Below are 25,455 nucleotides of genomic sequence, written 5' to 3'. Positions count from 1 at the left end.
TTGGAGATCCCTTCCAACTCCCCCATCATGCTATGTTGCTATGACTTCCTCCAAATGGTGCCAAAGGGGAAGAGGTTTCTTATCTCTCGTTGTTGTCGTTGCAAGCGACTCCTCCCGGAATATCCCCGTGAGCAAGGAAAGCGCGCCGCTCTTGACCTTTTTCATAGCTCCCTGGGTGAGATGGAGCGGAAGAGCGGGGCGGGGACAGCTCCTTGCCCGGATGTGACGTCGTCAACCCGCGCCGGCCGCCATGGAGCTGCTGGCGGAGGTCTCCCTGCGGGCCTCGGCGCTGCTCCCGGGGGGCTTCTGGGCGGCGGTGGGCGTGTGGCTGGAGAAGCCCCAGGTGGCCAACAAGCGGCTGTGCGGCGCACGGCAGGACGGGGCTTGGCGGGCCGCTCGGCCGGGGGCAGGCGGGGAGGGGAGCCTCGGGAGGCGGGCGCTGGAGGCCGCGTGCGAGGCCTTCTGCCGCTGCTGCCGCGAGGACTTCGAAGGCCTGGGCCTCGCCGGCCCCGCCGAGGAGGAGCTGGAGGTGGTGCTGCGGACGCTCGTGCCCAAGGCTTGCCCTCCCGCGCCCGCCAGGGAGATGGTCGTCAAAGGTGACTGCGGGGCGGGAGGACGAGGAGGAGGGATCGGGGCGGCTCCCCAGAGCGAGCTCGGACCTTGGGCGGGCAGGCGGGTTGAGGCTTTTTGCTTGTATGCCCCGCCGACTGAATGACAACAGAAGGCAACCAGGTTTGCTGCCATGGAAGGCAAAGCCACTCTGTGCGGGGCAAGCGGAGAACCCTAAGCGCTTGTCCACAGTTCCACTTGGCCCGTGCCTAGAAAGCACAGGTCTGAGCAGTTTCCTGTTTGGCCCACCACTTCCCCCAGGAAAACTTGCTCTTTACTGCTGAATTGGGAGCAGTCGTCCATCCGCGGAAAATCCAGTTGACGTTTGCGCTGATTCAGCGGTAAAAAGCGGGTTTCTTGGGGTGGGTGGAAGCAGAAGTTTGGGTGAGCCCTAGCTTTGTCCAAAGTGGCCCAAAGCAAAGAGAAAACATTCAGAACATCAAAAATGAAAAGCACACACACACACACACACACACACACAGAGAGAGAGTCAGTAAATTCAAAAATCAGCTATGTGCTTGATCTTGGTGGGCAGGGACACCTTATTACTACAGTGGTATCTCAGGTTACATATGCTTCAGGTTACAGACTCCACTAATCCAGAAATAGTACCTCAGGTTAAGAACTTTGCTTCAGGATAAGAACAGAAATCGTGCTCTGGCGGCACGGCACCAGTGGGAGGCCCCATTAGCTAAAGTGGTGCTTCAGTTTAAGAACAGTTTCAGGTTAAGAACAGTTTCAGGTTAAGAACGGACCTCCGGAACGAATTAAGTATGTAACCAGAGGTACCACTGTATAGGCAATGGCTTCCTTGTGTCAATGTGGCTTCACTAACTAGCAGCACTGTGTATTTCTATGTTCAATGCAGGTGGGGAATGAAGCCTTGGGCCTTGCTAGGAAAGGGCTTGAGCATCAATAGCAAGAGCTTCCACAGCCATCCACAATAGGGTGTTGATAATAATGCTGGCCTGCTTACAATTTTATTATAAAGGTTGCAGCAATATGCTGTATGCTATGTAAGTCTTAAACACTACTCTGTTTCCCAAAGGTAAATAAAACCTACTGTTGTGAAATATTTACAGATACATTTAATAGGACCGTAACTTTTTTGCCATTGGTACAAACCCACGATGGGAAATACAAGATCAAGAAGAGCAATATTTATCAAGTTCGACTTCTGCATACACAAGACAATGAATGGTGGGTGCTGAGAAGATTTTTCACTCTTTGGAATGTATTTGTCATGTGGAATTATTACGGGGTGTGTGGTGGCTAGAGTATAACATTTTTGGAAATTTATGAAACCATTAAATGAAAATCATGCACATCCAACTTACACATTGAAATATAAGCAGTTGAGTGCTTCCTGAAACACCTAAACCTATTTCACTACTTTGGTAGCATAAAAAGCATTTATAACAGAGGTGGCATACAGGCAACTCCCCATTTATGCGTGGGTTGCACTGCTGGTCATTGCATGTGTTGGCCGAGTGTATGTAACTGTTCTGTCCCCTTCCAGGGCCGAAAACAAGCGTATGTGTCGGTGGTCACGCACACACAAAATGATCGTCACCTGTATATAATTTTTACTATTTAGCCTATATATGAAATTTAAAAAGCAGTCGTATCTCTATGTTTACTCAGATTTACCCTGATATATGGAGTGTTTCCAAGGGACCCGGGTGGCGCTGTGGGTAAAAGCCTCAGCGCCTAGGGCTTGCCGATCGAAAGGTCGGCGGTTCGAATCCCCGCGGCGGGGTGCGCTCCCGTTGTTCGGTCCCAGCGCCTGCCAACCTAGCAGTTCGAAAGCACTCCCGGGTGCAAGTAGATAAATAGGGACCGCTTACTAGCGGGAAGGTAAACGGCGTTTCCGTGTGTGGCTCTGGCTTGCCAGAGCAGCGATGTCACGCTGGCCACGTGACCCGGAAGTGTCTGCGGACAGCGCTGGCCCCCGGCCTCTTGAGTGAGATGGGGCACAACCCTAGAGTCTGTCAAGACTGGCCCGTACGGGTAGGGGTACCTTTACCTTTACTATGGAGTGTTTCCCAGTTGTACACGTAGGAATGCAGCCTCAAAAAGTATGGATGTCCAAATTAAGACAGGCAAAATCATGAATACTCCCAATCCTAGAGAAAGAGTGTTCCAAACTTCTGCACGATGGAAACCACAAATTCTGTAATAAGCAAAATAAAATTTATTTATACCAAAATGGTCTCCTGCAGTCATGGTATTAAGGGCAGAGCCCACAGCATATTACTTGTGGCAAATAAACACCCTTAAATGCTAGTATGCAAAACAGTAATATAGTAAGCCCACAACCTGCATAGGAGTTACATTCCAAGGGTTTGCCTGCAAAGGCAAAACTTTGCAAAGTCCAGAAGACCCCTGGAACCACCCTTGTGTGACTGCATTACTAGGTTCTGGAAAGGTTTGAGGCCTCTGGAAGGCTGTGGGAGCCTCCCACGAGATCCAGTAAGCAAGGTGGTGGGCTTAAAAGCCCTTTGCGGGCAGGAAAATCTGGCACAGGAAAAGCTTTTTAAGTAATCTATCTTGCTTACCCAGCTCTGGGGAGGTCATGCAAGATCTAATGAGGCCTTTTGAGATCTCGAGACGGCCCATTCTGACCTGTGATAGAAACTCAGATATGTAAGCTAATCACCAAATGGTACCTTAAACCTAAGTTATGGTCACCATAATGGAACGTATTTTTAAAAAAATAAAATTTATTTTTATTATGATGATTATTTTCATTTCTATACCACTTTATATTTGAAAGAAAATAATCTCAAAAGTGGTTTACCTACTTAATTTATAGAGATACCCCATAGCAGAAGTCCTCTGGGAAGCCAGTGTGGTGTAGTGGTTAGAGTGTCGGACGAGGACCAGGGAGATTGGGGTTCAAATTCCCACTCAGTCATAAAGCTCATAGGGTGACCTTGGGCCAGGCACAGCCTCTTAACCTACCTCACAGGGTTGTCGTAGGGATTAACTAGGGAGGGTGAACTGTGTACTCCTTGGAGAAAAAGGTGGGAGACGAATGCAGTAAATAAGCTCCCCTTAAGAAAGCTGGAGGGGCCAGCCAGGTGGAGACATCAGTTGTTAGTCTGGCATCCAGAGATCTCCACATGGTCACAGTTGGACCCTTGGCAATTGCAAAATGTGCCTGGCACCTGGGGAGTTTCTAACATTGCTTCTGACACTTTCTCCTGCTCTCCATTTATTAATTTTTCTGTCACTCATTCAAAGCTGCAATCGCATAAGTAAATCATGTGTAAGTTGCAGCTCTGCGGTACCATAAATACTAGCATCTGTAATCGGAATCTGTTTCTCCATGATTAATAGCTTGTGATCCCGAATCCGAGGCTTCATTGTTATCTCCATGGATGGCACAAAAAGTTTGAGTTTTGCACAAATGGGACCAATGTTTCTATCACATCTTGGTTATATCATTTGGTGTGGGTCAGTTTATTTCATGTGGAGGAGTCTGAAGCATGTACATAAACAGGAGTTGGAGGCTGCATCACACAGATCTAAGTGTTGCATATCTCTACAGAATACACAGAACTACAGGCGTCCCGCACTTACGTGAGGGTTATGTTCCGGGCCCCCACATCAACAAGTGAAAATTGCATAAGTGGGAAGCACCCTCTAAAAAGCCTCTAATTGTTATTCCTGCCCCCCCCCCAATCAACTCTCCTTTCAACTAGAAGCTCCACCGGCTGGAGGACATATGGAAAAGTGGTTGCAGCTGCTGCGCTACCAGCTGCTAGGCCTAAATGAAGCCCCACTGTGCCTCCAGTGTCTGGAGCTTCCACTGTCCCTGAAGTCCTCTTTGGGCTCTTGCCATTTCCTGGTTTGAATCTGTTTCCAGACCCCAAACGTCTACATGGTCATGTGCAAATCAATTGCACTTAAGTTGGACGCCTGTATCATTCTATAATGCTATAGATTATCTTACCTAAAACTCTTCCTGCAACACATTCTTTGAGAGTGTAAACCATTGTCTTAAAAATGATTTCACTAATTCAAAATTATTTATTGTCCTAATTTATCAGTTTTATTACTGGGGGACAAGGTGGCATTTCCTTTTTTTTTTTTTTTTGGAATAATATTTTATTAAGATTTTCACATAGAAAAAAAAGAAAAAGAAAAATACAAGAATAAAAAGAAAACAAGTAAAAACAATTCCATTTTCATAATATTACTTACATTCGCTTGTTTCCCAGACTTCCCCACACCTCCCCTCTCTGTATTCCAATTCGAATATTTAATCAGCAAATCCCTTCCCTCTGTCTTATCCTTGTCTTTATCTTAGTGTATTATATCTTAAATTCTTCATCTTTTTAACCTTCGAATTTTCCATACTCCTTCACCACATTATTACTAATAACCCTTTAACCTCCATCCAACATCATTCTAACATTCATTAATTTTATGATATTTCTGTAAATAGTCTTTAAATTTCTTCCAATCTTCCTCCACCGTCTCTTCTCCCTGGTCTCTGATTCTGCCAGTCATTTTTGCCAATTCCATATAGTCCAGACAAGGTGGCATTTCCTCACCCCCCCCCCATTGTTTTCCTCATAGACCTCTGAATCTCTATTACCCAGACAGCTAACTTGGGGGAAAATATTTCTTCAAAGTTTATTGAATTTTTCCATTAATGTGGTTCAGTTATGCCAAGCTTCTCTCTTTTTAAAAATAGCCAGCCTAAAACTTAAAATTGCATTTAATAGAAATTAGGAAGGTTGGACCCAGCCATGATGACATAGACCTTAGTTACGGCCAGATTGGTTTTGCTGCAATGTGTTTTGCATGGGGAAGTCCATGGAAACATACCCTCTGGCCACCTTTTAAATCCCTAAATGGTTTGGGCCCATGATACCTAAAGGACCATTTCTTTCCGATACGAGTCTGACCCTTCAGGGTCTAAAGGGGAGGATGTTCTTCACATTCCCAGAAAAGTGAAGGCATGATTGCTTGGGATGCCAGAGATTATATTCTCTATGGCTATTCCCAAACTGGAATTCCATTTTCCAAGAAATTTGGTTGACCTCCCTTCTTCCAGACACACTTTTTCATCAGGTGTTTTGGCCTTGTCAGACTGAGTAGTTTTTAAGAGACCAGTCCTCTGTAGGTTTTGAGCTTTATCTACTTTTCTTGCCTTTGATCTTCAAGGTTTTATGATTGTATTGATTTGTTTAATGGATTTTGTGGGTGTTTCTAAAAGCATTGTGTCTGCAGTGCAAGAGCAGGGTATACATATTTGTATATATTTTAAACGAAGAAAAATAGGTGGCATAAGTCTAGCTTGGCCTGCCTGTCATTCTTCTATCCTGTCTTATAGGAATGAGCACATACAAAATTCAGTAAGATAAGGCTAATTAGGTAGTGTGCTAGGCCCTCAAGTCATATCAAAACCTATTTTATCCTTCCTCTTATTTCTTTCCCCATTTCCTGGAAAGAAAGGTTTAGCTGACAGAGTTAAATTCATGCATCCATACCATAAACATGCAGGAGGCATTCCTCAAAGGCAGCTTCCTGTTTTTGATACCTTATCATTCATAGACACACGCTGAGCCACAGATGATCTCAAGCACTTTATTACCGAGCAGCTCTGATTTCTTTTTTTCTTTTTTTAACGTTGAAGGTCTATTTCAATGTTTACATCACCTCCAGAAAACTACATTTCAGATGGAATTCTGTGCCCTAAAACATCATGGCTTGGAAGTGAACTGCTGCCAAAACTTGCTAAATGGTCCACAGAGACCACAAAACGTGAATTTAAGAACACACTCTCTCTCATTTCTGTTGCTAGATACAGCAAAATTTATCAAGATCTAAAGGAAAAGTACAAAGACATTGTAAAGGTAAAGAGCAGAACGACCAGATAAACTTTTTGCTATTCAATTTTTTATTAAAATGTATGTGACAGTGTTTGTATTTCAAATCTGAATGCACGCTAAAGAAACTTCATTGGAATCTTTCACTCCATATCTAGATATTTGTATGGTGGGGAATGTTAGTATTTGTAATATGGCACAGTGATGAGCAAAAAGCCTTGCCTTTAGGAATTTTCAAAACAGCTTGCCTCCAAAACATCCCTCCCTCAAAATGCTCCAACCTTGCCAAAGAGGCAAACTGCCATTGCTCAATTCCTGTCTTCTTATTCGTACAACTGGCTCTGTGGAATCTAAAAAAAATGGGGCACTTTCTAGAAAGGCCCACCATTCTGGTGTGTTTTCTGTGGGCTGTGTATGTGTGTGTATTCCCTGCCCAGAAACCTATGTCCCCACTGTGGAAGGATCTGTGGATTCTGAATTGGCCTCCACAGTCACTTAGGGACACACCGTTAAGACCATGGAAGACAATCTTCCTCGGCTACGAGTGATCACCAGAGAGGGATACTACTATCTACTATGTGTAGATATGTGTGGTTTTGTGTGTGTGTGTGTGTGTGTGTGTGTGTGTGTACAATTTTGAATATTCACAGTTAAATGAATTGTCATTTTTGCTTGTTTACCTGCAGGTATGGCCTGAAGTAACAGATCCAGAAAAATTTGTATATGAAGATGTTGCTATAGCTTCATACCTGCTGGTGCGTGGTGGTACAAAATATCTCTAAAAATGTAGATTTATCTTTTTTTAATGAAACAGATTTCACATAGTGCTTGTAAAAGACAGGATGGAATTTTAACAAATGGAAATGTGAATTTGACTTTAAAATGCACAGTTGATATAAAAGTCTGAAATAGAGACAGAATAATGGTCTCAGCTTGGAAATGCATTTCCAAGGGATGACTGATAATGAGAAGTGATGGCGTTGAGTTTTAAAATATTTGATTTATCATGGGTATGTTATACAGTGGTGCCTTGCAAGATGAAATTAATTCGTTCTGCGAGTTTTTTCGTTATGCAAGTTTTTTCATCTTGCGAACCACCGCTGTGTATTGACGGTTTCCCATAGGAATGCATTGGCGGTTTTAAAAAAAAGGTGCAAGACGTTTCGTCTTGCGAAGCAAGCCCATAGGGAAATCCGTCTTGCGAAGCAACTCAGAAAATGAAAAACTCTTTCGTCTTGCGAGTTTTTCGTCTTCTGAGGCATTTGTCTTGCGAGGTACATCTATGAAAAGGAAAACTACAAAACTCAGTGCACAAAAAGAAGAAAATACATTGACGCACAAGAAGACAAAGCAGTAAGAGCTAAACATTTGTCATCTTTTGTGTCTATGCATTTTTTTCTTTTTTCCGTACTGAGTTGTGTACTTTTCCTTTAAGAGCTATTCTTAGTACAGGCAACTCCCCACTTATGCGGGGGTTAATGGAGTCTCTGATTAACTTACATTTCTTAAAGAATGTAGATGGACATTTCTTTATCCTTCTTGTCAAAATAGAATGTAGCCACATATCCCTATTGCAAACACCATTAGAAAATCATCTTGATTTCTGTAAACTAACAAACCTTTTTATAGTTTTCATTAATGCTGGTTTTGCCACCAGTGGTTTTTTTAAAAAATGGGTTTTGTCTTTTTCTTAGATCCTTTGGGAAGATGAGAGAGCTGAGAGAGGATTGTCCAAGAAACAGTCTTTTGTGGATCTTGGCTGTGGAAATGGTCTCCTGGTTCACATTTTAAACAACGAGGGGGTAAATAATTTGGAGTTGTCAACTTATTTTATTTCTTTATAAAACATTTATATACTGCTACCTCATTATTGTGAATAACTTCAATATTTTTTTATAATACAATAAAAGCACACCAAAATTTAAAACTCAAGGCTATCAACTAACTACAGTGGTGCCTCGCAAGACGAAAAGAATCCGTTCCGCGAGTCTTTTCGTCTTGCGGTTTTTTCGTCTTGCGAAGCAAGCCCATTGACGGAGTAGTGCTATTAGCGCTATTGACAGTTTAAGGGCTAAAAACGGCTTTTTAAGGCTTAAGGGATTAGCGGTTTTGCTGCTAAAATGCTTTTAGCAGCTTAGCGATTCAGAAAAAGGGGTTTTGGAGCGGAAAACCCCCCGAAAATTTTCGTCAATTTTCGTCTTGCGAAGCAAGCCCATAGGGAAATTCGTCTTGCGAAGCACCTCTGCAAAAGGAAAACCCTTTCGTCTTGCGGGTTTTCCGTCTTGCGAGGCATTCGTCTTGCGGGGCACCACTGTATTATAGAATGATTTTGCCTCAATGTCTGCAATAACCCAGCAGCTTAGACAAGTTTTCAGCAGGCATTTAAAGAAGAAGAAGAAGAAGAGTTTGGATTTGATATCCCGCCTTTCACTCCCTTTAAGGAGTCTCAAAGCGGCTAACATTCTCCTTTCCCTTCCTCCCCCACAACAAACACTCTGTGAGGTGAGTGGGGCTGAGAGACTGTGACTGGCCCAAGGTCACCCAGCAGCTGCATGTGGAGGAGCGGAGACGCGAACCCGGTTACCCAGATTACGAGACTACCGCTCTTAACCACTACACCACACTGGCTCAAAGGTTGAAACAGAAGGCGTCTGCTGTTACTCATGCATTCTGCTATATAAACTGAAATACTACTGGGTTGCTATATCCCTCAGTCCTGTGCCTGCCTGCCCAGAGCATATTTTCTCTCACTTCTGCAGTCTCAGGACAATGGGCAGTTGGAGCAGAACGGTTTTCCTGGTAAGGTGGGGAAAAGCAGGCTCTCTGCAGCTGCTCCTTGCTTGGCCGATGGTTGTGGCTCAGATGGTATTCTATTTGGGATTGAAGGCTTGCAGCCTCTAAATGGGCCTTTGGCTTCTGGCTGAGGCCATAGGGGACATGGATCTGTGTATTTTTTTAATGTATGTGTCTATTTTTGTGTTATGATTTATTTTAAGCTTTTGGAAACCTTTTGGCAGAAAACCAGCTCCTAGATATGTATAATCACTGCTTCAGCCTCTAACAGCGAATAGTATTCTCGAAGGGGCTTTAATAGGGGCATTCCTGTTAACAGGAGACAATGAACTGCAACATTTTGTTGTAGGACTCACATAAATACTGTATAAAAACTTGTCTTAGCGCTGATGAAGTAGAATCAGGCAATACATTGGGATGAGGGGTAAGGTAAAGATATGGTTTTATAATCAGGCATCAGTCCTGTGAGAGTCCCCTACTTTCTTTACAATTTGTGCTCCATGTGCTGCCCTGGACTCCTTTAGCATGGGATATAAATTGAACAAATACTAGAAGAATTTATGCTGATTTCAGGATGTATGGTGGTATTCTGTTCACTGTTTGTATCGTTTTTGGAAGGACTATCTAAAAAGTAAGGTACCGTTTAACTGATAATTCACACATGGAATTTTTCAGCATCCAGGCAAAGGAATTGATATCAGAAGAAGAAAAATATGGGACATGTACGGCCCACAGACACACTTGGAGGTATTGTTGAAACATGGGCTTTCTGGATGGAATCTTTATAAATTGCATCTTACTCAGAACTGCCTTTTGCAAACAAGCTCACTTACAGTGCAGTCCTGTGCATGATTACTAGGAAGTAAGTTTCATTGAGTTCTGTGAGGTTTATTGCAGGAAAATGGATGTAGGATTGCAGCAGAAGGGCAAAAGACCCACAACTTTATGTAAAGCATATCAAAATGTAGCCTAGCCCATTTTGTAAGTCTGTATTTGTGCTCAAGATTGTGCAGAGAAAACATTATATCAGCTTCCCTTCTCCACCCCCCCCCCAATTGGTTCTGTTGTTAACACTGGATACTTATATTTTGATCTCTCAAACGGAATAAGAGTAGTTAACAGGAGGCAGAGAAGTCTTAGGCTGATCATTTGTAGGGTTTCCACAGAGACCTGATGTTCATATACAGTGGTGCCCCGCAAGACGAATGCCTCGCAAGACGGAAAACCCGCTAGACGAAAGGGTTTTCCGTTTTGGAGGTGCTTCGCAAAACGAATTTGCTATGGGCTTGCTTCGCAAGACGAAAATGTCTTGCGATTCCTGGGGTTTTTTCCCCCCTCCCCCCCTTTTTCCCAAGCCCCTAAGCCGCTTAACAGCTGATCGCTAAGCCGCTTAACAGCTGATCTACGCCGCTTATCAGCTGATCTAAGCCGCTAATAGCCTTTTAGCAGCTAATCCGCTAATCCCTTAAGCCTTTAATAGCTGCTAATAGCCTTTTAGCAGCTAATCCGCTAATCCCTTAAGTCTTTAATAGCCGCTATAGCGCTAATCCGCTAATGGGCTTGCTTCGCAAGACGAAAAAAACCGCAAGACGAAGAGACTCGCAGAACGGATTCTTTTCGTCTTGCGAGGCACCACTGTACTTCATAAGGACTCTTCGTATTACCTGTATCATTTGTAACTAAGCTTTTGTTCTTGCAGTGTTTTATGTTGTAAGCTCTCCTAGTTTCTTTTTAAAGAAGAGTGAGGTAGAAACTTTGTACAATGAAGAAGTAAAAAAACAAATTAATCCCGCATTCACTTTAATTTGGATTGTTGATTCTTTCTCTCTCTCACTGTCTCAACCTTCCCCATCATTGTGAGAGAGAACACCACGCAGTAATTGACCTATACATTATGAGAGAATACATAACATATTAAGGTGGTTTAGGGGAAAGGTTGCATTTTATTTCATTTTTAATAGCCTTCGGAATTCGCTATGACCCATTGCATAAAAGCATCTTGCTCATAGCATAAGCTGCAATGGATACAGAGAAAGGGGGTGTATTAAACAATCTTTTTGCCTCAGGTGTGAGGTGGCACTGAAGTGAAGACCCTTTGCCGAAGTGATCAGGAAGAAATCCAGATTTTCTATTTAGTAGGAATGGATGATATGAAAAACCCTATGGGCTACAACCTAGAGTTCTCAAAAGAGATTTTGAATCTTAAAGGTTTACTACCAAAACTTCTGTTAGAATTTCTCAGAAGGTAAAATAACCTTCAGTTTTCAACTTCCCTCTTGTTTTAAAAGAATAAGCTTAAAATACATTTGAATTGTTTTTTTAAATGTGAAAATAAGAGAAGCGTAAGACTGCAATGAGATCTCCTGGGTCAGAACAGAGGCTCCTACCCAGTCCAGTATTGTGTTCTCACCATGGCCTCTGAGAAGCCGATGGGAAGCCCAGAGAGATGATTAAATCAAATGGTGAATCATTCTCAAACTGCACAACATCACTAACTCAAGCTATTTTGGAAATGTAATCAAACTGTAAATCTGATGTAGATGGTAATGGATTTCAGTAGTAAAACACTACTACCAGTTTTGTTTACTTTATGTGACATGTGTAAAAGGCATTGTTTTGTTTCCTTTTAGGAAAATACAGTTAGTCCAGACAATCTGTATCCAGATGTTGACTGGCTGATTGGAAATCATTCTGATGAGCTGACACCATGGATACCTGTAATTGCAGCCAGGTACCAAACCTCAGTGCTTTTAAAAACAAAGTGGACGCTCTTATCTTAGGATGAAGAACCAGTATGGAATGATATATCTACTAATCGCCTTTCTGCCATGGTACATGGAACAAATAAAAGCAGAATAAGAATAGTATAAAAATCAACTACAGCGGTACCTCGGATTACATATGCTTCTGTTTACAGACTCCGCTAACCCAGAAATATTACCTTGGGTTAAGAACTTTGCTTCAGGATGAGAACAGAAATCATGCTCCGGCAGCGCGGGGGCAGCAGGAGGCCCCATTAGCTAAAGTGGTGCTTCAGGTTAAGAACAGTTTCAGGTTAAGAACGGACCTCCGGAACGAATTAAGTACTTAACCCAAGGTACCACTGTATGTCAAAAACAACAACACACACCACAAAATACGATTTTTGGGGAGAGGATCTGAGCTGAAGTAATGACGCCAGTGAGAATGGCAACAAAAGCTTCAGTAAACGCAAAAGTTGCAAAAATGAACTTTGGGTGAAAGAAACTCCTCTGAAGCCTAGGAAGGTTGGGTTTCTTTAGAACAGGCTTCCTCAACCTTGGCCCTCCAGATGTTTTTTGAGACTACAATTCCCAGCATCCCCGACCACTGGTCCTGCTGGCTAGAGATCATGGGAGTTGTAGGCCAAAAACATCTGGAGGGCCAAGGTTGAGGAAGCCTGCTTTAGAACATAATCCAGAGAAAAGAGCAACATAGGTTTGAGTTTGCTTTAAGGGCCCTGAATGCCTGAAAGGTTCCTCCACATTTGCTGCACACCAAACGCCATGTGGCTATTGGTGGGAGGGGGACAGCCTGGGAAGGGCAGAGAAGCAAACTGAAGCGGTTGCTAAGGGATTGATGTAGAACTGCCAGTGGGTGGGTTGTTTATGGTAATGATCTCTGTGTGTTCTATTAATGTTTAATTGTTTTAAATGACATTTTTAGCTATTTCTGTTTTATCTGTAAGCTGCCGTGAGTCCCTGCCAGAGAAAAAGACAGGATATAAAATTTTAAAAATATTGTTATTTAAATTATTACTTCCTCTTCACCATAAGTTCCCAGGGCAGGTTAAACCAGTGTAAAATGCAATATTTAGATGAGCTAAAAGCATTTGAAAATGGAAGAAGAATAGGTTGAGGTTTGTGGTGATGGGGAGCAGAATTTTTGGTGACGGATAGTAGTGTGAACAGCCACCAGGGGGCAGCAGTCCATTTAGATGAGGTATATCAGCTCAATTCAGTTTTATTTCTGTATTGGCTGTGGGCCATGAAAGAATACAACATTCTACTTAAAAGAATATCTATATCTTACTGATTATTATAGAAAATGAGTCAAGATAAAAATATTTAAACGATCCCATTAGCAGTCTACAACTGCAAGGGAAATTGGAGCTTGAGATGGAATAGAATAAAAAGCTTTCGGGAATCTGGTGTCCTTTTAGCTGGAAGCCAAATTCCAGGAAGTCAAGGCAGCCTTGGCTCTTCTATAGTCCAGCTTGCCAGGAAAATGCTCTGACCCAGGCTTCCTCGGCCCTCCATATGTTTTTGGCCTACAACTCCCATGATCCCTAGGTAGCAGGACCAGTGGTCAGGGATGATGGGAATTGTGGTCTCAAAACATCTGGAGGGCCAAGGTTGAGGAAACCTGCTCTGACCTTAGTCTGCATGGCAGAGTGAAAGGGGAAATAGAGGATCAGTCTGATCTTCATAAACATTAAACTGTGACACTTCTGTCAAATCCAGGCGGTTTATAGATTTTGCATAAGTATTTGCAGATGTATTTTCAATAAATTTAGCACATTTCCCTTTTTGCAGGTCTTCCTATTCTTGCCGCTATTTTCTGTTGCCTTGCTGCTTCTTTGATTTCTATGGAAAGTACAACCGAAGGCAAAGTAAGAAGACCCAGTATAGAGAGTATCTTGACTTCGTTATGGAAGTGGGATTTGTATGTGGCTTTCGTGTGGAAGAAGATTGCCTTAGAATTCCTTCAACGAAAAGGGTAACTTCCACATGCATTGTTCTTAATCCATTTTAATTGCTTCATATAGCCTTGGGTTTTAGAAGAATATCTTGCTGTAGCCTGGCTGAATGGGTGGTCTTGAAAGTAGTGGTGGAAAACTCTTGCTCCCCCCCATAATTGCAATTCTCCCAGTCAATGTCTAATAATCCTGATGGGTTGGATTTCCCTTGAAATAACAAAGTAAGGCAGGAAAGTGTTTGGTTAAGGAAGGCTGCATGGTCAAAGAGCTAAAAACTGGCAGCATCTTAATAAATCTAGATTGTAGAGCTGTAGCAGTCCTATCAGTGCAATACATTTTAGCAACTGTCTCATGCAGAACAGTTGAGAGCACAGAATCTCACTGGTTTCAAGATGTACTTGAGTTAAATGCAGGACACTGAAATTATCCAGACTAATTGGACATTTAAAATATGTTATTAAGTTGTGTGTTTTTAATCACTTCTTGTTTGCTGCCCTGCACTCCTTTGAGAGGTAGGGCAGGATATAAATTATTATTATTAATTATAAGAATCAATCATGTGGACCCTGCATAACGCTTGCATGTGTGAGGAGCACCAGTCCCACCATAAACACCTGTCTGTAGACAAGTTTTCTTAGTGAGATAGGTGTTGCTTATCTATAAACGTTTTATACTGCAGCCACATGAAGTTGGCATCAAAATGCCAGCCCATAGCACAGTATGTTGTTTTGAACCTTGTTAAGCTCAAATCAACTACAGTGGTGCCCCGCAAGACGAATGCCTCGCAAGACGGAAAACCTGCAAGACGAAAGGGTTTTCCGTTTTCAGAGGTGCTTCGCAGGACGAATTTCCCTATGGGCTTGCTTCGCAAGACGAAAATGTCTTGCGATTTTTTTCCGCTCCCCAACCCCTTTTTCTGAAGCGCTAAGCTGCTAATAGCCTTTTAGCAGCTAATCCGCTAACCCCTTAAGCCTTTAATAGCCGTTAATAGCCCTTAAACTGCTAATAGCGCTAATCCGCTAATGGGCTTGCTTCGCAAGACGAAAAAACCGCAAGACGAAAAGACTCGCGGAACGGATTCTTTTCGTCTTGCGAGGCACCACTGTATTGCAAAGCAGACATCACAGATGGGGCTTTCATGTCATCTAATACCCCACTGAACAATGCATCACACTGTAGGCGCATCAGAAATTCAACTTAAAACAATTAAGTTGTTACATGGTAGACTTTGAAGGTTAGGAGGGAGGCTGTTCTCTCTTGGTGGTCCTTTTCTCCTCTGAGTCTTCCACAACCAAAGACTGAATATTAAGACAGGTTGGGCTAGTATCCCGAGGAGTGTTTAGTGGTGAAGTTCTGATTGCATAGTTCCTTATTCTGGGATTGTGGGGGTGAAGCAACTTCCTAGCCCAGTTTGGCTGGTGATTCTGCTGAGTTTTCCCCTTCCCCGAAGCTATAGTCACTTTAAACAAGAGGATCATGCTCTCTGCTTTGCAGTCATATCTGATGTGCTGAACATTGTCTGATCCAGATTTAATGTGGGAGGATAATACATTGGTTGTTGTTTGGAGGAGAGTGTTGCCTTATGGCCCTATAATACAATAAAAGTGAGGCAAGCTGCTTGAGTGGGAGGGTCTCTTTGTTCAGGGCATATAATTTTGTGTTTTGTGTCTAACTAGCATTAATTCTGCTGCTCTTAGGTATGCCTCATTGGGACGTCTAGAACATATCTAGCAACGCAAGGCGCTGTACTTGATGAACAGCGAGCACAGTATATCAGTCGGCGCCAGTCAAACTTCATGGTAGCACCAGATAATCAAACAGATGGATTTCATCAACATGACAGCCTCCCAGCTGCAAGCGATGTCACCATCTGCCCAGCAGCAGATACAAAAGTATCCCAAAAGACAGATGTGGGGAAAGTCCTAATATCTGGATTTCTGCCCAGGGGAAAAGAACAAATGAGAAACTGTACTACTCTCCCCCAGGATTTGGTAGACAAAGTGGTTTTGAAGGTAGCAAAATTACTGTTAAAGGAAACCAAAGGGAGTCCGCTTGAAATGTCCAACATGTGGAATCGAGGAGGTGAGATTTTTGCTTCATATATTATTTTAAAATGGAAGTTTCCTATAAATTGAAATTGTCTATTATATTTGAATTCACAAACCTCATCTGAAGGATGTTAGAAAGCATTCTGGGTAATCATGCTGAATTCATCATCATACAGAACTGTAAATTGCAGGCACCCATTGTTTTCTAACAACTCAAATATTATGAAGTTTCTGGAATGGAAAAAGTTGACATCCAGCAAGTCATAAAAATATATTGTATTATAATGGCACAGTAAAGGCTTGACACAGACAGCATGCCCGGAAAGAAATTATTCTTTAGATACAGCCCTTTATTAACAAGAGATTTATAGGCTTCTCTTGGGCCATATTGCACCCAAATAATGGTAGAATTGCTAATGTTTTGGGGAGAGGGTATTTCTTGGGAGATAGGGGAGAAACCAAGAGGGGATTTTTGTAGATGATAAATGTGTGTAATTCTAGTAGAGGCGATGGGGTTGTGCTTCATTTCCACAAAGAGGTGCTGGGGGCCGGGCCTGAGTAAGATGTCTGGTGGTGAGCCTGGATTCTTGATTTTAAATGTATGTGGGTGGATAAGTTGTAATTCTTAGCAGTGTGTGAAATGCATTATTCACATGCTCATAAGCAGTTCTTCCTCTTATATTCTAGGACTTAGCCAAGTATCATAAACAGATTTTAGGATTCATCCCTGGGAAGCTCAGCAATAAATAGTACTCTGTCCAAGGCTTTGTTTTGTCTGTTTTCAACTTCTTGTTTTTGTACTGAATAAATGTGAGCATACAGCAGAGAGAAAGTTTTTGGAGACCTTGCCTCAGTTGGTTGAGATGTAACCAAAAAATAATGGTTTGATGCTGTGTGGACAAGCCTTGTGCTCCTGTGCTCTGACTTCCCCTCTTACACCCGACCTAATTTTCTGTTAGTCCGGTTCAGAGTCAATGGTCTGTTCACACTATAGATTTCCCACTTAGGATGCAACTTTAACTATAGTTACCTAGTGGTTCCAAGATAAAGAAGCCTTTAGTCCTGGCATGTACCACTCCTTGGTTGGCAGGCTGGATCCTCTAGCAAGATCACCATGGAAGATCATCCATCAGCTTCAGGAGCAGCCCTGCTTGGTTAGGAGCAGCAGGGCTCTAGCATCATTCATATCACATCGTTTGAATTATACTGAGCTTTGCTTTTCTGAGAGACACATTTATAGGGACTCAGACGATCGTTTTATTTCACCGCAGCCCTGAAGTTCTTGGCTCCCCACACTCAGTTTTGCCCTTTCTCCCTCAGAGCAGGAAAGCAACTGGTGCTGAGCTAAAGTGTTCCTATTCTTTTCTCTCGGCTTCCAGCAGAAGAGAGGTAAAAGGACTGCTTGGTTGCCGAAACCACAGTCTGTCACTTGGCCAGATCCCCTGCTGTTCTTCACACAAGCAGCCATCAGTTGGTCTTGGAGGCACCATTGCTCTCCTCAACAACTAGAGAACACAGGTGCCAAGAAAGCAGTGAGAAGTGTTACGAGTGATATCCCCAAGAAGTTGGATGTGTATTCTCCTGCTTTCTTTGCTTTATAAACACCAACATGGTTACCAGCAGTGAGATCACCACTTTCCTTGCAGTGAAGGTACCTTGGGAAAGGATGGTAGATCTCAGATTCTCCTCTCTTTAGCAACATCCCTTCAGTCCTCAGCTTCAAAAGGGGAAGTGTAGCAAGAGCCAGACAGCAGCCCTGAGGGCTGGCGGATCATGTATCAACAAAAAAGGAGGAAGAGGGCACCTCTGGATCTCCCTTCTTCTCCTGAGTAAGCAGCTCCCCCTTCGCATTCTGAACACTGGGTTGTAATTCAGTATGAGTAAACAACAGAGTTGAGGGTGCATTCTTTTTAAAATCAATAGAGAAATTAATCCAATAGGCCCCATGTATTTCAGTTGAAAACAAATGTTACCATGTTCCAAATGGAAATGTGTTTCTCATTTGCCCTTATGTCTGTTTCCCATCTGCTCAGCTTCGCCCCTTGGCCAGAGGATCCTCTTGCTCGTTCTGTTGTCTCCTATAGAAGACCGTCACCTCCCAAGTACACCAATACTTGTAGATTCTCCCTTTTCAGATTTATTGTGTAAATTGTTAAGAGATGTTGTAAATTTACCACGACATCCTTCATGACAGCTAGGAGACATGAGTTTCTCATTAAGTTTCTGTCTGTTCTACCCAAAAGCCTTTCTATGTTGACTATTGCTGCTTTACCACATTTGTAGAATCAGAACTGTAGAGTTGGAAGGGACGTCGAGGGCCATCTAGTCCACTCCCTGCCATGCAGGAATCTCAACTAAAGTATCCATGACAGATGACCATCCAGCCTCTGCTTAAAAACCTCCAACGAAGGAGAGTCCACAGTTTCCCAAGGGAGGCCAATTTCCCGGGCCAATTTCCCGAGCTGAGCAGCTCTTACTGTCAGAAAGCTCTTCTGCATGTTATTCAGAACCATTTTTCTTGTAACTTGAATCCATTGGTTGGGTCCTAGGCTTCAAAGCAGGAGAAAATAAGCTTGTTCCATCTTCCACGTGACAGCCCTTGAGATATTTGAAGTAGTATTTTCCTCTCTCTCCCTGGGCCATGATCTTCAACAGGAAGGATGAAAAAACCACCTGTGCCCCAAGGCCCTTCAGCTTCCTGCCCAGAGTTTCATAGTCCCTTGCCATGTGTCAAAGGCTCTGTCTGGCACTTGCCTGGCACTTGTACCCACGTGAATCAGAAGGAAGGCATTGCAGTCAGAAGGCTTTATAAAACTTGGCAACTTTTCTGTCACATTGTGAATCTTTGCACCTGGAAGACAGCACACCTCCCAGGACATCCTGTTAACTCCGCACACCGCTGCCTCTGTCCCTCTCAGTAGTGAGTCACTTACCAAAACCCTACGTCTCTTCCTCCTCTGGGGTGTGGCAAGAATTGTTCTGTGCCCCGTACCTTCCACAGCCACCTGTTTTCTGAGGTCTACAACTGCTGTTCTTGCTCCTCTGGCCCAGAATCAGTGACCGAGGTAAGGGCATGGAATCAATTTTGCAGCTCCAGTGACACAGCATGGCTTCTAACAGTTCTGCTTCTGTGTGTCAGGCTCCTCCAGAAGGTTGACTCCCCCATTGACTCTTCCTCCTCGAGGGGCACCCCGCCCACGTCTCTGTTCCAGGACAGCCCACTCTTGTCTAGTGAGAAATTCCTCATGTGAATAGTTGGGCCTCAAGTTGCTGTATCTACTCTTCCAGCAAGGCAACCAACTTGCACTTGCTGCAGGTGTACCTTTGCACATTTGTAGGCAGGAAGACAAACATGGCACAGGTGTTGCCCATCACTTCAGCAGCTCCTTCACAATCCATGTGTCTCTTGGTCCTACATACACCATGAGACAGCACTCCAGGCTCTGCTTCCAGAGACTGCAATAAGCTAAACAGAATAGCTGCTGGCTGCTAATGCCTCTGCCAGCTCACTTGCATTCAGTTGATGGTCGTAGGTTTTCTATAATATCAAATTGGTCACATGGTAAGTTTAATGGTAGATTAATAGCAAACCAATTTGTTAGTTTTAGCTCTTTGTTCTTGACGTGTTTCTCATAAAACTTGCATACATGTTCTGACCTTGTAGAACAAATTTGAAGGAAGTCCTCCATTGCCTTGCAAGCCAAAGGTCACAGGGCAGAGCCAAGATTCCCTCAGCACTATTACCATCTGGCAGCACCCATCCAGAAATGACCAGAACCACTGTAAGCCCTCTAAGCCCAACGATAATAGACAATCCAGAAGGATACCATGACTGATGGTCTTGAAAGTCTCCAAAGGGTCTGGAAGAACTAACTCTTCTTCTCTTTGCCCTCTCCTTTCATCCATTCTATGACATAAGTCATCCACCACAGCAGTCAAGCCCATTTCTCTTTCAGACGTAGGCCTCAAGCTGATCAAAATAATCAGCAGCATGAAAAGTTTATGGTATTACAAAGTCAAAACCCACACCAATACCTTGCTGAAGAATGGCAAGTTAATGACCAATGCCACAAGATCTGAATTCAGCCTTTTTTAAGGAGTGGCTTCACAACTACCATCTTAAAGCCCCAAAACCAAAGTCCAGACTTCCACTCTTGATTTTACTGATTTAACCAGACAAGGTGGGCAGGGATCCAGCAAACAGGTGACAGGGCTTCAAGAACACTGCTAGATAGAATGTTGGTCCTGTCTACCTGTGACTCTTATCATAACGATAGTGTCAAAGTCATCATGGGTGTGAGCAAATTTATCTGGGAAATGCTTAGCAAAATGGTCACAGCAACTCTTTGAAGGCTTTAGGTGGTACTCAGAAGACCCTTTACTACTTTCAAAAGTTGTGCTGGATAACACTTCCAGGTGACAAAATAGTAAAACCTCTTCACCACCATCACTGTATTGACATTATATAACTGGGCAACATGTTGAAACGGTTCTCGTTGTGCACATCAACTTTACCAATGCAACACACATTCCATCTTGAAATGAAGCGTTTTCATTGAAACCTTAGACAGGATACATTCACAGGGATATATTTGATGCTTCACCACCAGCTATATCTCTTTTCTCCATATACCACTTTCTGTAGTCAGCATGCAAGATGAGGCCACAGACATGTTATTATACTGCACAGGGAGTTTTGAATACCCTTTTTTTTGTCAAAGCTCAGCATCCTGTCATCACTTGCACAATAAGTATAGTGGTCCACAGACAGTTGTATAGAAAGAAGTGGATTGTTTAATGTTGATATACATTGTAGCAGCTTAGGCACATGAATTTGGAAGTTCTGTAACCATCAAAATTATAATAAGTACGTATGAAAATTACAGAAAGTAGATTCCTTCAAATGGCAGTAGTAGCTACATTGCTCTATATTGGTCAGAGCTCTTGTCTTATACAGGATGATAACTTAGTTCATGGCACTAAGTTCAATGGATAACTTAGTTCAATGGAACCTCCAATTCTGAGTGCACAAACCTTGTGTCCGAGGAACAACTGACCTCTTAAAAGAGGTCTTATTGCTTAAAGGTAAAAGGTAAAGGTACCCCTGCCCGTACGGGCCAGTCTTGCCAGACTCTAGGGTTGTGCGCTCATCTCACTCTATAGGCCGGGAGCCAGCGCTGTCCGCAGACACTTCCGGGTCACGTGGCCAGCGTGACAAGCTGCATCTGGCGAGCCAGTGCAGCACACGGAACGCCGTTTACCTTCCCGCTGGTAAGCGGTCCCTATTTATCTACTTGCACCTGGGGGTGCTTTCGAACTGCTAGGTTGGCAGGCGCTGGGACCGAACAACGGGAGTGCACCCCGCCGCGGGGATTCGAACCGCTGACCATGCGATCGGCAAGTCCTAGGCGCTGAGGTTTTACCCACAGCGCCACCCGCGTCCCTACTATTGCTTAAAAGTAGTAGCTAAATATGCTGGAGCACACATGGCCAGTGAGAGCATCTTCCTTTAGTGCCTCTTACAGCAAAATGAAGCATGCAGACTGGAGGCACAGGGTGTAATTTGTTCTATTTGCCTACATAGACAAGGGTATTTTCCATAGCACTCTTAAGAGTAGCAGCCTGCTGTTCTCAGAAGCTCAGAACTGAAAATAGTGCTGAGGGTTAGCAATTACTTTACATAAATATATTGCTTTCTGCAGAGAGTCTCCCCCTGAGTGAAATTGCAGAACATTTGGACAAGGACACTTTAAAAAGGCTGAAGAATGAATATGGAGGCCTCCAGACCTTACTTAGAAACAATCATCAAGTGTTTGAAGGTAAGGACAAGGTTTGTTCAGTGACTGGTAGTCTCTTATATGTTGGTTTAAGTATGTGGAAGATGAATGATCTTAGTCTAAGGACTGCTTTGCCTCTGTCACAAGCATGTTGGGTATTGGATTCAAACAAGAGCAGAGGCGTAGCTGGGGGGCACTGGGTGCCACACCACGGCGGGTGGCACTTACTGCCCCCGAGCCATGCGTGCCTTCTGGGAGTGACGCGGTGGCTCGGGTGCCTGTAGGCTCCATGCTACTCAAAAAAGCAACGTGGGCCTGCAGGGCACCAGAGTGGAATGGGGCTCGGGCACCGGGATTCTGGCATGCCCCGCCCTGCAGGCGCCCCGCCCCAGGTGCCCAAGTGGCTAAAGTGGCTAGCTATGCCGCTGAGCAGGAGTGTAAGCTTCCTAGGAGTTCTGAAGCTGTAAACTTGGTCTTGGTTCCACATCATATCTGCTCCTCTCCAGCCATGGCTTAATAATAATTTTATTATTTATATCCTGCTGGGTTTCCCCAGCCACTCTGGGCGGCTCTCAACAGAATATTAAAAACATGATAAAACATCAAACATTAAAAACGTCCCTAAACAGGGCTGCCTTCAGATGTCTTCTAAAAGTCAGATGTTTATTTCCTTGACATCTGATGTGAGGGTGTTCCACAGGGCAGGTGCCACCACCGAAAAGGCCCTCTGCCAGGTTCCTGTAACTTCCCTACTCGCGGTGAGGGAACCGCCAGAAGGCCCTCGGAGCTGGACCTCCGTGTCCGGGCAGAAAGATGGGGGTGGAAGACGCTCCTTCAGGTATACTGGGCCGAGGCCGTTTTGGGCTTTAAAGGTCAGCACCAACACTTTGTTGTTGATAATTACACCTTCACAAGCTCATGGGAGAGGATTGTGGATCATGGCAGGAATGAAGTAAACCTACCTTGGAAACTTAGCTCAACAGATCCAGGCAGGCTGCAGTAATTTAGTCAAAATACAACTTGAGAAGATACGTCTTTATGGTACAGGATGGGTGTTCTTTGTGGAGATAATATGCTTTTTCAGTGCCAATGCCTAGCAGAAAATATTTTTTCTAATTTGATGCATCAGTATGTAGGTAATATCAAATTTGCCTTTTTTAATTGTAATACTGTACTTCATTAAGTACTTTTTTACTTCCCCTCCAAGGCATCTCACAAATTAGCTAGAAAATATATAGTAAAAATATTTTAGGATGCATTGTATTCTCTTTCTTTTATTTTAAAAAAAAAGTTTAGAAAAGTAAAGTATTTTTAGTAGCAATTAACATCTCCTGATAATGCAGGAGAGTATTCTATTTACAAGAATTCCTCGATAGATTAGAGGGGCCTGTCTGTCACTCATCCTGAGAGATAGCAACTCCCAGTTTAGTTCTGTTTTCTGATTGGACAGGCAGAGTGTTCCAGGATTTCCCCCTGCCTCCTTCCTCTTCATGTGGAATAACAGAATTACCAGCTCACTGGAACATTTCCTTTACAGTGGTACCTTGGGTTACATACGCTTCAGGTTACAGTCGCTTCAGGTTGCAGACTCTGCTAACCCAGAAATAGGTTAAGAACTTTGCTTCAGGATGAGAACAGAAATCGTGCTCCGGTGGCGCGGTGGCAGCAGGAGGCCCCATTAGCTAAAGTGGTGCTTCAGGTTAAGAAGATTCCACCTAAACATTAGGAAGAACTTCCTGACAGTAAGAGCTGTTCGAGAGTGGAATTTGCTGCCAAGGAGTGTGGTGGAGTCTCCTTCTTTGGAGGTCTTTAAGCAGAGGCTTGACAACCATATGTCAGGAGTGCTCTGATGGTGTTTCCTGCTTGGCAGGGGGTTGGACTCGATGGCCCTTGTGGTCTCTTCCAACTCTATGATTCTATGATTCTAACAGTTTCAGGTTAAGAACGGACCTCCGGAACGAATTAAGTACTTAACCCGAGGTACCACTGTATATAGCTTATACTTTCTTGTGTGGGCTGAAACTGGGTAATGGTGAATTAAGACACTGCAAGCACCACAGGGACACAAGGGTGGTCTCTCCAGGATTTCAAACAGGCATATTTTCCAGCCCTACCTGGAGATAAAAGGGATTGAACTTGTGGCCTTTTGCCATGCAAAACATTCTGTACCACCGAGCAGTTTATGTTAAGTATGATCAAGCACAAGGGAAGTTTTACCTAGCTCATTTAAAAAAACAAAAGCTGAGCATTTGAATTCAGCTTGAGATGCATTACAGAAATTGAGTTCATGTTGAAGGCACAAATTCTTTGATTTTAATTTTTTTTGGATTTTTCTTTCCCCTGATCTTTTATTAGCAGATTGTTGGTACCTATAACCCATTTGAGTTCTTCTATATTACCATTCATATGCTTGCAGATGAAATGTAGTTTTTTCCATCCAAATATATATTTAGATTTTACACGCCGGCCTCATTCCCGTGTATTGCCAAGCCAAATGATGCCCGTTTTGCTTCTCCCCCAGCTAAGCTAAGCGTTGTGGCACCTCAGAGACTAGCAAATCTCACATGCATATTTGTCGTGTTTAAATTTACTCACCCAAATTTCTTGTGGTTCTTATTCTGGCACTAATTCTTGTAACCTTTTGTTAATGTTCGGGTCTGTGTGTTTCTCTCTCCTTTCCCTCCCCACCCTTTAATTTCAGTTCTAAATGGGAAAGTTCATATTCGTGATTGGAGAGAATGGAAACCACCAAGGAAAAACAAGCCTGGCAAGCAGCTTAAGCAAAGACTTCCTTCTAAAGCAATCAAAACGCGCCTGTGTTGGTTTCACATCCACCATCCTCAGGGCTGTCCGTTGTCTTCTGAACTCTGTTGTTATGCTCACGGTAGTGAGGAGTTGAAACCATCTCTGAAAACAGTGACAAACGATAAAGGATTTGGGAGTTAAACTTATGCTACTTGGATGGATTTCTGGTGGAATTTCATGTACATTGGTTGTACAGTGGTGACATTTATGTTTTGTTCCACTTTATGCCTGCTCTTCTCTGAGAATCCCCTCTGTGGTAAGAGAATAAAGGTTTTTAAATCTCTTCTTGGCGGGATCCATAGTTGGATGGTTGATGTGTTTTCCTAACAATATGAAAGTCCATTGCTCTGTTGAATTTCAACTTTGATAGTCTTCTGAATTCTCTGAATAACTCAGAGGTTATAGTTTATAGTGTTCATTTTGTTTCAGTCATATCTCAGAACAACCTTGAGCCAAATCCGCCTCTGAAATTACATACCTGATGGGCAAATGTCACTCTATGACTTCGCTGCCAGTTGTCTTTGCGCTCTCTCAAACACATCCAGGCACATATTCTTTTTACATGTTTGGTGTAATGCAAAGAACACAGAATTAATCATTTTTGTTTCTGTGAAAGAGGAAGGGGAGGAGAGTTTTTGTATATAAGTTCTGAAGACGTGTCAGTGCTAGGGAGGCACAGGTCTGAGCTTTCCTGAGCTACGTCCTGTAATTTCCTTTTGGACATAATCGCCCCTTTGCTATCCTGCCCTGGTTTCCATCTAAACAAGGTGAGCTAACCTGTTTTGGGCAGAGGACCACATTCACCCACAACACACCTACCCGCTGTGGGTTTGCACATTAAAGTAGCTGGGGGTGGGGAACCT

General features: G+C 43.4%; 1 protein-coding gene across 2 annotated transcripts; it reads left to right on the top strand.

Moving 5' to 3' along the window:
* Nucleotides 1-27: 27 nt before the first annotated feature.
* On the top strand, nt 28-24,875 carry TRMT44 (tRNA methyltransferase 44 homolog; the record flags this gene model as incomplete). Of its 2 annotated transcripts, XM_083399003.1 has the most annotated exons (11): nt 251-596; nt 1,692-1,809; nt 6,260-6,479; nt 7,139-7,207; nt 8,147-8,254; nt 9,921-9,992; nt 11,876-11,976; nt 13,799-13,982; nt 15,660-16,044; nt 21,713-21,829; nt 24,489-24,875. In XM_083399003.1, the coding sequence occupies 11 exons, from the start codon at nt 251-253 to the stop codon at nt 24,731-24,733; spliced, it is 1,965 nt and encodes a 654-aa protein (XP_083255129.1). In that variant the 3' UTR covers nt 24,734-24,875. The 2 variants fall into 2 exon arrangements, with proteins under 2 accessions (XP_083255128.1, XP_083255129.1); XM_083399002.1 differs by lacking the exon at nt 1,692-1,809 and having other exon boundaries at nt 28-596.
* Nucleotides 24,876-25,455: the final 580 nt, after the last annotated feature.

The sequence above is a fragment of the Podarcis tiliguerta genome (genome assembly GCF_965153285.1).
Source record: "Podarcis tiliguerta genome assembly, chromosome: 9".
Taxonomy (NCBI): domain Eukaryota; kingdom Metazoa; phylum Chordata; class Lepidosauria; order Squamata; family Lacertidae; genus Podarcis; species Podarcis tiliguerta.
The sequence above is the reverse complement of the archived record's forward strand: the minus strand, read 5'-3'. Positions and strand labels throughout refer to the sequence as shown.